This window comes from Echiichthys vipera (genome assembly GCF_963691815.1).
Source record: "Echiichthys vipera genome assembly, chromosome: 7".
Taxonomy (NCBI): domain Eukaryota; kingdom Metazoa; phylum Chordata; class Actinopteri; order Perciformes; family Trachinidae; genus Echiichthys; species Echiichthys vipera.
In genome coordinates, this window is record NC_139832.1 from 33,417,702 (window position 1) to 33,431,906 (window position 14,205).

The 14,205-nt window shown below is 40.9% G+C and overlaps 1 protein-coding gene across 1 annotated transcript in view; it reads left to right on the forward strand.

The window, feature by feature from the left end:
• Positions 1–14,205, forward strand: part of ckap5 (cytoskeleton associated protein 5) — a 79,519-nt gene that overhangs the window by 48,217 nt on the left and 17,097 nt on the right. The window contains 7 exon segments of the mRNA XM_083916810.1: positions 450–599; positions 685–888; positions 971–1,106; positions 1,671–1,864; positions 1,952–2,124; positions 13,054–13,227; positions 13,968–14,088. Coding sequence (XP_083772936.1) covers positions 450–599; positions 685–888; positions 971–1,106; positions 1,671–1,864; positions 1,952–2,124; positions 13,054–13,227; positions 13,968–14,088 — 1,152 coding nt within the window.

Sequence of the window (14,205 nt, forward strand, 5' to 3'; positions counted from 1 at the left end):
TATACATGTATCTGTATCTCTAAAGAGTGATTATCTGTGTGTTCATTCATTGCACTAAACTAGTTTTGAACCAGACATTGATAAAACCTCCTCTCCAACCGTCCAATGTGACTGACTCAGCTGGCAGAGCAGTCACCAGAAGATGTCCTAGTGCAGAGTTTAGTGCAGGGGCTCAGAAATGTCTCAGAAATGTTGGTACGGTGTATTGAAGTGGAAACATCAGTAGTAATGTTGCCTGTTAAAAAAACAAAATAAGAAAAAGCAGGAATAACAAGTAAATGACAAATAACAATGTCCAGCCAACCTTGATTTAGTTTCTTTTCAAATAGTCATCGTAAACTGTCTCAAACTGTCTCAGTTGATTTGGACTGAGTAACTGACGTTGTATTTCACACAACTCACCAGAAATGCTGTTGACTTCAGTTTGACTCCAAATGTTTCTTTTGTAGATCTTGAAATGGAACTTCAACACTCCTCGGGATGAATATTTGGAGCAGCTGAAAACTCAGATGTCCACCTGCTTTGCTAAGTGGCTGCAGGATGAGCTCTTTCACTTTGACTTCCAGAGACATGTCAAGGCTATAGGAGTCATGATGGAGGTAGTGATCAGTCTAAAACTAAAGATTGTATAGCAGGAGTAGCCTAGTTTTGGTAGCAATGTCTGTATGTGTTTGTGTTTGGCAGAGGCTGGAAAGTGAGAGCGAAGCCACAGTCAGCTGTCTGGACCTGATTCTAAAGTGGTTCACCCTGCGGTTCTTTGACACCAACACCACAGTCCTGATGAAGGTACTGGAGTATCTAAAGCTTTTGTTTGCCATGCTGAACAGAGAGAACTACCACCTGACAGAGTACGAGGCCAACTCCTTCGTCCCTTACCTCATACTCAAGGTGAACGCACATCACACTCGCAGTGATAAAAGAAGCCGCCACTGTAAACCTTTTTCTCCTCACAGTTTCTTTTCCTTTTCAGGTTGGAGAGTCCAAGGATGTGGTTCGCAAAGATGTTCGGGCCATACTGGCCATGCTGTGTAAGGTTTATCCAGCATCCAAGGTCTTCCCTTTCCTCATGGATGGAACTAAGTCCAAGAACTCCAAACAGAGAGCTGGTAGGTTTCTATAGACAGTGAGCTGTCTGCTTAAGCTGCACCCATCTCTGTCCAAACCTTCTCTTCCATTATAAGCCTCTTTGATGGAGAACTTTGAAGGGGAAGTATTGGAAGAGAACAGGGTTCCTATGCAGTCTTGAAAAGTATGGGATTTAATTAGTCATTTCCATGACTGGATAAGTCTGGAAAAGGGGAAGATAGTTTTGAAAAATGTTTGTGTTGTTTCCAGACTATTACCTCACTTTCTCAAATAAAATATAAATTAATATACAAAACAAGTTTACTAACACAACACAGCCAACCTGTAGATGATATGACACTTATCAAGCTGGCTGTTGAATGGTATTTGGTTACTATGGTTACTGGTCACCATGCAGCTGCGTTTCTCATTTATAGAATTTTCCCATGTCGTCTACATTTTATTCATGATTTATTTTTATTTCATTTATTTACAGTATGTTTTCTCCATCTAAAGCCAATGACGCAAAGACTTTTCTTTTGTAGTTACTAGTTAAATGTCCCATTCTAACAGCAATATTTCTGTGCTTTCCTCTGTGTTCTCAGAATGTCTGGAGGAGTTAGGATGTTTGATAGAGGGCTATGGGATGAATGTATGTCAGCCGACTCCTGCTAAATCTCTGAAGGAGATTGCTGTTCACATTGGTGACAGAGACACATCTGTCCGCAATGCTGCCCTGAACACTGTGGTGGCTGTCTACAATGTCTGTGGAGACCAAGTCTACAAACTAATAGGAAATGTAAGATAGAGATGATACCATTGTCATAAGAGTCAACCCCAGAACATGCTCTTTACATTACATTATTCTTTTCTCCAACCTTTCCAGTTGTCAGAGAAAGACATGAGCATGTTGGAAGAGAGAATCAAGCGTTCAGCCAAGAAGACTGCTGCAGCTCCTGCCAAGCCGAGTGCGACAGAGAGGTCTCAGAGAGAGCACCCGACAAACCCCAATGCCACCTTCCTCCGCAAGCCTGCACAGGAAGACCCCAACAAACTCAAGTAGGTCCCCTCTGACTCAGGCCTGAGAGCTATGTTAATGTCAGCTAAATGAAAACCAGTAAGGAAGCCAATCATACTTGCTCACCACAAAATAATATTGATTGACGAAATTTCAGTGCATGAGCAACATGTTTATTTCCACAGACGTTATTGAAAATATGGCAGTAACAATTTATGGATGTAAGAGATCATTCCACCGAATCAGTGATTTTCCATCCCAAGGACATTTTAGCATGAGGAGTGTCTGTATAATACATAATAGTATCAAGCAAAGTGCTCTGCGCTATGTTCTAATTACTATTTGAAGATACATTATGTAAAGCCTTAATAAAACTACAAAACTGACACAGAATCAACAGGAAGTAGCATGGTCTGAGTCTCCTGAAGGCCAGGGGAAGATCAAAACAGTTTAAGTTCTCTCAATCTATATTTTTATTTACATTGTAAGTATAATTGAGACGGTCAGTATCAACTTTCATTCATTCATTCATCTTCAACCGCTTATCCCGGGGTCGGGGTCGCGGGGGTGCTGGAGCCGATCCCAGCTGACATCGGGCGTAAGGCGGGGTACACCCTGGACAGGACGCCAGTCTATCACAGGGCACATAGAGACGAACAGAGACAGACAACCATTCACACCTATGGGCAATTTCAGACTCATCAATTAACCTAACACATGCTTGTCTTTGGATTGTGGGAGGAAACCGGAGTACTCGGAGAAAACCCACGCAGACACGGGGAGAACATGCAAACTCCGCACAGAAAGGCCGAGGTCGGGATGCGAACCTGTGACCTTCTTGCTGTGAGGCGACAGTGCTAACCACTACACCACCGTGTAGCCCTTAACCCTATCAACTTTCAGTCCTTCTTAAATTAAGTCGTTATTATGTTTTCTTGATTTAGGCTAGTTTTGGTATAATCTCTATAAACAGATTTTGCATGTGAAAGCAGAATCTGTAGCAACAGGAAAATATTTAAGCAGCAGGTTTCTGTTTGTGGACCTAGTGGTATTGACCAATCACATCTGAGCAGGCTTCGGCTACATGCTGGTAAACAGTCCGTGTGGAGAGCTAATGAGGCGGAAAACATCAACCATCAAGCACTCACAGAGCCAATTGTCTGATGATGATTTAGATTTTTGTTATTATTCTTCTGCATTCATATGCAGATATCTGTCGACTCTAACTCCAATATCGCATCTCAAGTTGCCAATGGGACCTTAAAAAATTAACACTGCTCGGAAGAAGGAGTCTTGGCCTGGATATCCACTTCCCCCCAGAGGCTTATCTTTAGTCATGCAGGAAGCCAATGGGTTCCAAGATTGGGTTTGGTAAACTACTCAAGTGCAAAATGTTCTCATGCTATTAGCATTGATGTCATGCAGTTACACTGCATGTATTTGCTAATTCTATGCTAAAACTCAGTCATGTTACTTATGCTCTTAATTTTCTCTTGTGACACGTTATCGAGACACTGGCGCCAAATATTGATTTTTTATTACAACATGCCGGTGTTCTGTGTTACTGATTCCCCCTTTTGCCATTTTGACAGTCACTATTTAATGTCTGTGTGGTGGCGCTAATCGAATGAATGAGGCTAAAGTGGGCGGAATTAAACTGCGGTGAAGAAGGCGACTGAATACAGGTGAAATGGCAGACAACGACACACCTAGCCAGACACAGGCAAGGTGGTGGTAAAATACAACGTCAGCACATCCAAGCTCGTCTTAGAGGAGAAAACGGCTAACATTAGGACACCTGGAAGTTTTAAAGCAAATCTTCCTTTAGCGTCCCCATGGCTGCGAATATTACCATTGTTATTACCGAGTCCATTGCTGTGTTCTTATGAAATTAATATTACTGACAGAATATGTACAAGAGTGTGGTCTTTACCTACTCTGTAAAGTGTCCTTAGATAACTTTTGTTATGATTTGGCACTATAAATAAAATTGAATTGAAATTGAATTATATTACAATTCACAACTACTCATGCTTACTATTACCATGTTTTTTGTGAATATGACTGAAACTACAGTAAATGTAACGTTGGAAGGTATTGAAAAACAATTTCATAAAAATATTTTTTTAATGAATAAATGGAAAGCACTAAAATCCCATATGAAGAGGCGTGTCCTATGTGCTGAGTGATAGATTTTGATATTAAATTCCTCTCTCTGGGACACATCTGGAAGACATTAAAAAGCCTGCATCATTTTCTGTTAAAATATTCATGGAAACTTCCGGGGTCACGGAGCGAGATGGCAGAGTAGAGTAGAGCTCCTGAGTCGATTAAAGAAAAACTACCCCCTAAACTATGAAAGAACAGAGAATTTAATTTTAACACTAACACGAAATGAGTGGGGGACGAAAACAGAGAAGCATATGGAAAAAAATGACATCCAAAGACCAAGAAGACGATTTTGAAGACGAGTTAGCCGACGACGGAAACAGCGACCCTAAACAACAACTCGGCTCGGTGCTAGACGGCCTCGCGAGTTTAACGAAGGAAATACGAGACCTCAGCAGGGAAATGAAAGAGGACCTCTCAAAATTCAAAGAAGAATTTAAAGAGGAGATGAGGAGAGAGTTCGCTGGCTTCACAGACGAAACGAACCGCAAAATGGCAAAAAAAAACATTGCGGAAATACAACAGCAACGAAAAGATATCACTGAGACACAGGAGCGGATCTCAGAGCTGGAAGAGTGGAACACGGACGCTAAAGAGGCCATAATTACGCTATTAAAACAACAAACAAAACTACAAGAAAAGTTGACCGAGGTTGAAGGACACGGAAGACGATGCAACCTGAGAATTTATAATGTAGCCCAACAGGATAATGAATCAGTGCCAGAGCTAGTGGACGGGCTCCTCCGCCGGGAGCTCGGGATACCGGAGGGAACTGAACTACACATACAGCGGGCACACAGAAGCCTGGGGAAGAAACCACCACCGGGAGCAACCCTGAGGTCCATAGTGGTCAACTTCTTGAAATACGAGACCAAAGAAAATATCCTGTCCAGAGCCTGGAAGGAGAAAATACAAATCGATGGGAGACAGATATTTTTTGACCACGACTACCCCACAGAGGTGATGAAAAAAGGTAAATCCTACTCAGCGATTAAAAAGACTAAAAAACAAAAATATCCGCTTCCAAACTCCGCTGAGCAGGATTAGGATCCACTGGCCGGAGGGTCCCAAGACCTACAACAGCGCTGAAGAAGCAACGAAGGACATGAGGAACAGAGGGCTGGAGGTGCTGGAGGGGCGCGGCAAGAATCGACAAGAAGACCCATTGAACTGTTGGACTCATCTAGTAGGATAGGAAGAACCTTTCCAGGTATACTTCAATTCACTAGGGGGGGCCCTTTGTACACCAAAGGTTATCCCTCACTCCCACCAACAGGGAGACAGGGCCTATGGGGAATATGGTCCTTTTTTGTTGGGAAGTTCAGCTCCAGGTTCTGTGTTTGTTCTTATTATGTCCGTAAGAAAATGAGGGTTAATAATATTACAGTGGAAGGGTCACGAATCACCGCAAGAGACAAAAACAATGCAATACAATGATATTAAGGTGGTGTCACTGAATATCAATGGCCTGAACAATAAAAGAAAAAGAGGTAAAGCTTTAACTAAGTTTAGAAAAGAAAAGATGCAGATTATTTTCTTACAGGTGACACACCTGGCACGAGAGGAGCACGAAAAGTTTAAAAAATTAGGATACAGAAATTCATTTACCAGTTCTTTTGGCCAAAACCATAAGAGAGGTGTGGCAATACTGATTGTTAACACGATAAAGTTTGAATTGATCAAGGAAGTTGCTGATAAGGAGGGAAGGTATATCATGATTAAAGGGAAATTAGAAAATCAACTGGTGACACTATTCAACGTGTATGCCCCTCCAGAAAGCGGGAAAGCTTTCTTTCAGAAAATATTTGACCTCATAAATTTGGAAACGGAAGGGACATTGATATGCGGCGGGGACTTCAACGTGGTATTAAACTACAGGCTGGACACAACAAGTCTAAAGAGAAATAAAAAACAAGTTAATAGATTTATGAAGACGGTGTTGTCAGAAAGGGACATGTTAGATGTATGGAGAGAACTCCACCCAGTTGAACGGGATTATACTCACTACTCGGCCCCCCACGCGATGTACTCTAGAATTGATTATTTTCTAATGAACAAAGGAGATGTATATAAAGTGAAGGATTGCAGGATTGGAGTAACTGATATATCAGACCACAGTGCAGTTTACCTAGAAATCAATCTGAATAGCAGGAGGAGAACTACAGTATGGAGACTTAATGAAGGTATACTGAACAACAAGAGATTGGTTGAAGAATTAAAAGGGGAAATAATTAGATATAGGGAGGAAAACGATAATGGGGAAGTAGACCCAACAATCTTGTGGGACGCCCTTAAAGCTGTAATAAGAGGGAGGCTGATTTCACACACAGCTTATGCCAAAAAAAGCCAGACTGGAAACATACCAGAAACAAATTGAAGAATTAAGTGAATTGGAACACCATCACAAACAGACAAAAGACTCGAAAACACTTAATCGGATAAAGAGGTCAGGAAAAAAGTAGACAACATCCTATTGGAAGAGGTGGAAAGGAAAGCTAGGTATATAAAACAAACTTACTATGAGGGAGGTTCTAAAGCCACAAAAAATACTGCGAGACAGATAAGGAAACAACATTAAACAATATACATAAAATAAGAGATCCTAAGACCAATAAAAATCTATATGAACCAGAAGAATTAGAAAAAATATTTGTGGACTATTATAGTACATTATATGCACAGCCAACCTCAATGGATGAAGAAGACTTAGGGAAGTTCTTAGACCAGTTAGATCTGCCAACAATAGGTACAAAGCAGAATGAGATGTTGACCTCCAAAATAACAGTAGAAGGGATTGAAAAGGCAATTAGCCGGGCAAAATCAGGGAAATCACCAGGAGCTGATGGATTGGGTGCCTCCTTTTATAAAACATTTAAAGAGGAGTTAACCCCACTATTATGCAACTCATTTAACTATAGTCTCGAGAAAGGCAAGATCCCTCCCTCATGGAAAGAAGCTATTATCACTGTTATCCCAAAGGAAGGTAAAGATAAAGAGTATTGCTGTAATTACAGACCAATATCATTACTAAATATAGATTTTAAACTCTACACCTCCATCATAGCCAAGAGATTAGAGACATTTATGCAGGACCTGATTGATGAGGATCAGACTGGCTTCATTAAAGAGAGGCAAACACAAGACAATATAAGAAGGACTCTACATGTCATTGAGAAGGTACGAAAGGAGGGAGATAGTGTAATTTTGGTAAGTATAGATGCGGAAAAGGCGTTTGACAGTGTGAATTGGGCATTTCTGTATATGGTCTTGGAAAAATTTGGATTTAATGAGGATTCTGTAAACTGCATTAAGTCAATATATCAGGAACCAATGGCAAGGATCAGATCAGTTTGACGAAGCGATTCATACTGGAAAGGGGAACGAGGCAGGGCTGTTGCCTCTCACCAAGTCTCTTTGCGCTGTTTGTCGAACCATTAGCTCAGATGATTAGGCAGGAGGGAGAAATTAAAGGGGTGACAATAGGACAGGAAGAGCACAAGATAGGGCTTTTTGCGGATGATATATTAATTTTCCTAAAACAACCTAATGAATGCTTCCCAAAAACTATGGAACTATTAGAGAACTATGGAATCTGCTCAGGATACAAAATTAATGTCACAAAAACACAGATTCTGTCAATAAACTATTCTCCATCTCAAGAGTTAAAGGACACATATAAGCTCAAGTGGAATGCTAAGTCAATAAAGTACCTAGGGGTAAATATCACAAAAGGACTGGACAAACAGTACGGTGCGAACTACACAAAAATAAGTCAAGAAATTAGGAGGGACTTGGAGAGATGGTCAATGACCAACTTTGATTTCAGCTCAAGGATAGAGATAGTTAAGATGAATATCCTACCAAAGCTTCTATATCTGTTTCAGTCACTGCCAGTGATGATCCCACAAAAACAGTTTATTGAATGGGATAGGTGGATATCGAGATTTATATGGGGAGGAAAGAAACCCAGGATCAGATACAAAACTCTGCAGCTCCCAAAGAGCAAAGGAGGCCTGGCTTTACCAAGCCTTAGGGAATATTACCACGCCGCACAAATAAGACCTCTGATACATTGGTGTAATGATGAGTTTGTCGCAAGATGGAAAAGTATAGAATTAGGTCAAAAGGACATCGAAATACGACACCTAATAGCCCATAAGGGACTATTGCACAAGTTGGGTAACCAATTAGATACAATAACCAAGACTACAGTGGAAATATGGAACAAGGTTGTTGAAAGATATAAATGGGAGAAAGAGGTAAAGATTCTGAGTTGGTTTGCGTCTGACCCAAGGTTTGTACCTGGTGTGATTGATAAAGGGTTTAAACAATGGGGGAAAAAAGGCATCACAGCATTTTGCACCATGGTTAAGCGGGGGAAGCTGCAGAGTTTTGAAAAGCTAAGGGATAAATTTGGTTTAGATGAGCATGATACATTTCGATACCAACAGATAAAGGACTATTATGAGAAGGAGATAAAAACTGATACTGACAATAAAGTTATTAATGTGTTTTTGAAAGCCTATGAAGGGAAAAAGTGTAAAGTAATCTCAACTTTATACAAAGGTTTGCTGTCTTACAGAAAGACCTCCTCTCTTTATATCAAAGAAAAATGGGAAAAAGAGTTGAAGGAACGAATTACTGAGGAGGAATGGTTTGTTATTTGTAAAACACAGTGCTCGTCCACTAGCTCCAGGAGCTGGAGAGAATTCAATTGGAAAAATACGGTCAGGTTTTTTATAACCCCGAACATTAGGAAGGAAACTACAGGTAACCATCAACCATGCTGAAGACTATGTGGAGACATGAATGTTGCCCATATGCATATTTTTTGGTCCTGCCAAGGGATAATAGGATATTGGGATAAAATATGGCGGGGTCTAAGAAAAATAATAGGATACGAGATACCGAAGTCATGTAAGATACTCTATTTGGGAAATCTAACACAAGACATAATACAAAAAGAAGATGAGTACCTTGTTAAAGTTCTGCTATCTGCTAGTAAAAAAGCCATTACAAGGCTATGGTACAAAACAGAACCACCGACCGAGGAGCAGTGGGTGAGCACTGTGGAAGAAATATATGTAATGGAAAAAATTACACATAAACTACGACTTCAAGAGACACAATTTCAGGAAAAATGGGAAAAATGGACGGATTATAGAACACAGCAGGAGGACACCACCAATACCACTGGACAGTAATGACACAGATACGTGATTTGTCGCTTTATGGAATGTGTGTGAAACTTGACATTGTAACTGATGAAAGGAAACTCAAATAATAAGCCTTTAAAAAAAAAATTAGAAAAACCCACACGAAGAGGACACCACCACCACCACCATTGGACATGAAGGCCACTGCTATGAATATGATTGTTCGGAGAAGTATGTGAACCCTGACACTGTAATTGTTGTTTAAAAAATTTCAATAAAAATATAAGTTTAAAAAAAAAAAAATATTCGTGGAAAATAAAAGAACCCCACATTAGTAATGTGAATGAGTGTACTACATGACGCCAATTTATTATCATTTTTATTATAATTTTCACTTATATAGGCAAGTCAGCATGAAGGCATTGAAAACACATTGGTTTTGTTTTATTTAAACACTAAAACAGTAATGATCTCTAAGTTTAGCCCCCAGCGGTTCAGTGTGAGGGCTGGGAGGAGAGCCATCCATCCTTTTCATACTTTAGGTGAATATATCCAGCTTAAAACTGCAGTGTCAGACAGACTGACAGTGTCCTCTTGTCACTAAGCAACGTTATCAGTTACTCATTTGTTTTTCACTGTGTGAGAAAATAGTGTTGAATGTCATGAATGCACCTAACTCAAAACTTTCCAGCTGTTTTTCCTTAGCATGTTATCCATTCCAGTGTTTCCCCTTCATGCATCCAGCAGCGAAGGTGCGCCACTTAAGAATTATTATTATTAAATTAGAAGAGATTGATCCTTGTCCGGTCCTAACAGTACACGAGAATCGGACTACCGTGTCTCAATGACGCTCTCTGTCCACACTTATTCATAGTTAACCGGTATATGTCTCGTGCACTGCAGACTCCTATGCCGCACCATCACTTCATGAATCCGCTGTTCTTCGTCCATCTATGTCGTTTGCGGTCAGTTAGTAAAATCAAAAACAATGTACCCAAACTCATTTGATCACTGACACTCGCTCGTGTTGCGTGCTGTTAGGACACGGTGCTCCTTCTGCTCACAGATATTATCATTCACTGAAGGGGAAACAGTCATTTCATTTTAGTATCGCACAGGAACGTTACAGCAAATACAATTACTTTATTGGAACATGTGACTGACACATGAAAGGTTTAATCTCAGACAATATACAGATTCTCTCAGTTATTATTTGTTAGTGAGGCTACATTACCTTCTTTAAAGAAAGAGCATAAAAATAAGTTACTTTATCAACAGCTACACTGATACAGATCCAGTGCATTCTGTTCTTCATTAGTTTGCTCTGTGAAATGACATCCAGTGATCTGACATTAACATAAAGGGATTTTATTGTTTTAATAATAAACACCTTTCATTTATTTGATCAATAATATCTTTGGTTTTAGAGAAACAATGCATTTAAATATATAGGCATTTTTGAAAACCAGACTAAAATAAGAGTAATTTAAGAGTGTGTTATTTTCATCTAAAAGACTAAGATTAAATTTTAAAAGACTGTCAAAAGTAACCCTGGGTAATACGATTCACTCATTACTGCTTGTTTGTCAAATGCAAGCTTTAATTTCCAGATGAGTAACTGTGCTCATAGGGCGCACTTTGCACAGTTTTATTTTTTCTCCCCTGCACGCTTGCGTCACCTCCGCTGCTCCAACTCCATCCTAGGGGAAACAATGCATTCCATCAACAAACGGACTTCTACATGCTGCCATAAATCTTTTGAATGATTGTGTTCTTCTCACAACTAATCCCTACTTCTCTTGTTGTTTGTCATTGCATGTCGGGTTGCTTTCACAGATACTTTCATTTTAAAAGAACATTGGCACATAAAATCCTGTCCACTGTCTGTGAAACCAGCCTCAGTGTCTGTGTCTTTGGGTGACTGGTGGGCCGCCCGCCCTTTTTGTCTCTTAAACCTTCATCTTTCTTCCTGTGTGATTTCCTCCTTTCTCTGCTCTGCCTACCTTCTGTTCCGGAGCAGAATAATGTATCGCACGTATAGGATGTGAGTACCTCTTCTTCCTCGCCCCTCTTTTCTATGTGCTGTCATTGTAAGAACTCCTCTCTGAATGCATTTTAATACTCATCATTCATAAGACTAATGAACAAAACTTTTGCTGTGCCATTTGAGTTTTAGCCGTGCTTCTTCACATGGAATAAGGGAATAAGGTTATTGTCTTGCTCTCTGCTGTGACTTTTAAATGTTCTTCATTGTCCTTCCCACATCACCCCTCCGTCTTACTTTTGTGTGTTGTGTATACTGAACCTGGGAATGAAGTGAGAAGTCCTATGTTTGATCTTACACAATTTTGCCAGCTACAAATATAGGGAGACTTTGTATTAATGAAAAATCTGCTTTTTGGCAGTTGCAAAAATGAATTGTCACCCATTGATCACATTATTTACAACAATTTTGGTTGGTTCTATGGAGAGAAGTCTGAAGCGAGGGGTCATGACTCTGGCAATGAGCTCTGCTATCCCATCCATCAAATATTCTTATAAGTCTCAGTTAGCAATTGTGATTGGTCACTGTATGCACCACCAGGTCAATTTTGGTTGATCTAATCATAGACGTGATCAGTTCCTCGGGTGTGCAGGTATACCAATCTTACTATAAACTGTAGTAAAATATTAATGGTAATGGTAACTGCACCTCCAATTACTTCTTTTACTGTCTTTATTTTACTCCAGCCTTTCTTAGGCTACATTCACAAAACTATAACTATACATTTCTGCCTGGCATCCACACTACTCCACCGTTTCTAAGCCCCTAAAACAGAGTCGGTTTTAGTTCGAGCTTGTTCATAAACGATGACACAGACGCCATCGTCAGTCAGTCTGATCAGTTAGGTAGGCTGACAGACCTTGTGTGGGTGCTCCTTTCTCTTTGCCATGGCTTCTTCCAGTTTTGTGCAATATTGGAAAGGTTTATCTGGAGCCCTGGGAATGGGCTTGCTTTAATTGCCCTGTTTTTTTTTGTATAAGTTCTGTGTATTTCTAATCTCAGAAAAGGTTATTGTTGTTTTCTTCAATTTGTTTGGCCAGTTGTGGAGCAGAAGAAGATTAATTTGGCCAACAATCATTAGAAAATGATTTAGTTTGTTATTTTTCTAATTCCAGTTGTAAAGGTAGCATTTCCGTATGTTGTTTCTAGATCAGTGCTGATCAGCTCCGGTCCTGACAGTTGAACTCTAATTTGGCTAAGATCAGGCTATCACACACACTTTAATATTAGCTTCTCACAAACAGATCTTCATTAGACTCAAAGCAAAGATGTACTGGGGGGTAAACTGGCATAGACTTTACATTACTAGTGTTTTTGAAGCCAAAAGGGGGGAATTATGCTTTTAAAATTGGGATTAATTTTAAAAGGGTTATGTCATATGAGCATCATTGGTTGGAAGTAAAACATTTTATCCTCCTTTATTTTGGAACTTTTTGCACTGGATACATTCAGACCATACAGAGAGGATCATGGGACACACCCACATACTGTCATAGATTCTCAAACTAATGTGAAGTAAAAGCTTGTCAGTCAGGACTGGAACTAAAAGGCACCGATCGATAATGCACTGGACTCAATATACTACCCTGTCTACTCCCCAGCCAAGCCCGTCAGAATGCCCAGCACAGCGAGTCCTCCCACCCCTCCATCCCCAAGGAGTTTCAGTTAGACCTGGACATGATCGAAATGGACCAGAGCAGAGTGTGTGAGCTGCCAGACCTCGTCCAACACAAGCTAGATGAGCTGCTGGAACCCATCATGATCCCTGAACCCAAGTAAACACCGCAAAACATCAGACTAACCAAATGTGACACTAAGGGCGCACTCACACTGTCCTTCCGCACCGCTCCCCGGGCTTTAGGGTACTTGTCCCCCCCTACCTCTCCCCCCGCTGGCCAGCCCGTTTGTACTCACACTGCCTGGGCCTCGCGCAAATGCTTCTTGCCTGTCCATACGTCATCACGCCGTAACACGTCACACGTATTGATCGACATCATCGCGATGCGTCGCTTTGTTTACAAATCTTTCCATAGACCTCGGAGTTTTTGCGCGTCTTGTCCGACTGTTTTTCATCCGACCAAATCTGCAGTAAACACTCCACCTCCGCATCATACCAACGTGAACCTTTCGCCGCCGCCGTTGTTGTTAAATGTCCGTGCATGGTCCGTCTTTTTTTTGTTTTTTCTATGTCCGAACAGGCGCACACAAAATGACGTGAGAGCCGCCGTAGGCATCGTGCTCATGCTCGTACACGTGCGCACGCTCGTGCTCATATATGTGCAAACATGTTTACAAAAGCCCACCTCTCTCAAACTGGCCGTGGATGGCCAGCTGGCCGCAGCTAGGGGCGGAGCGGTTGCACTCCGACTGGTCAAACGAGCTAGGCATTACCCGTAAAACCTGTTTTGGCCTGTGCGGAAGGACAGTGTGAGTGCGCCCTAAAGCACAGACACAGCTCAGGTGGAAAGTGAAGCATTCAAAACATTGAATATTGTTTGTCTTTTTGTGTTCAAAGGATGCGTGCTGTCTCACCACACTTTGATGACCTCCACAACAGCACGGCATCCACCATTAACTTTGTCATCTCTCAGGTGGCTAGCGGTGACATTAACAACAGCATACAGGCACTGGCACAGGTATGAAAGCATGCAAAAGGCCTCTGTGACGTCACTTCGTCACAATTCATTTATGACCAAATTTATGTAGTCCATCTTTTGTGTTTAAAATGTTCGGTATTGCTAAATTGATCGGTA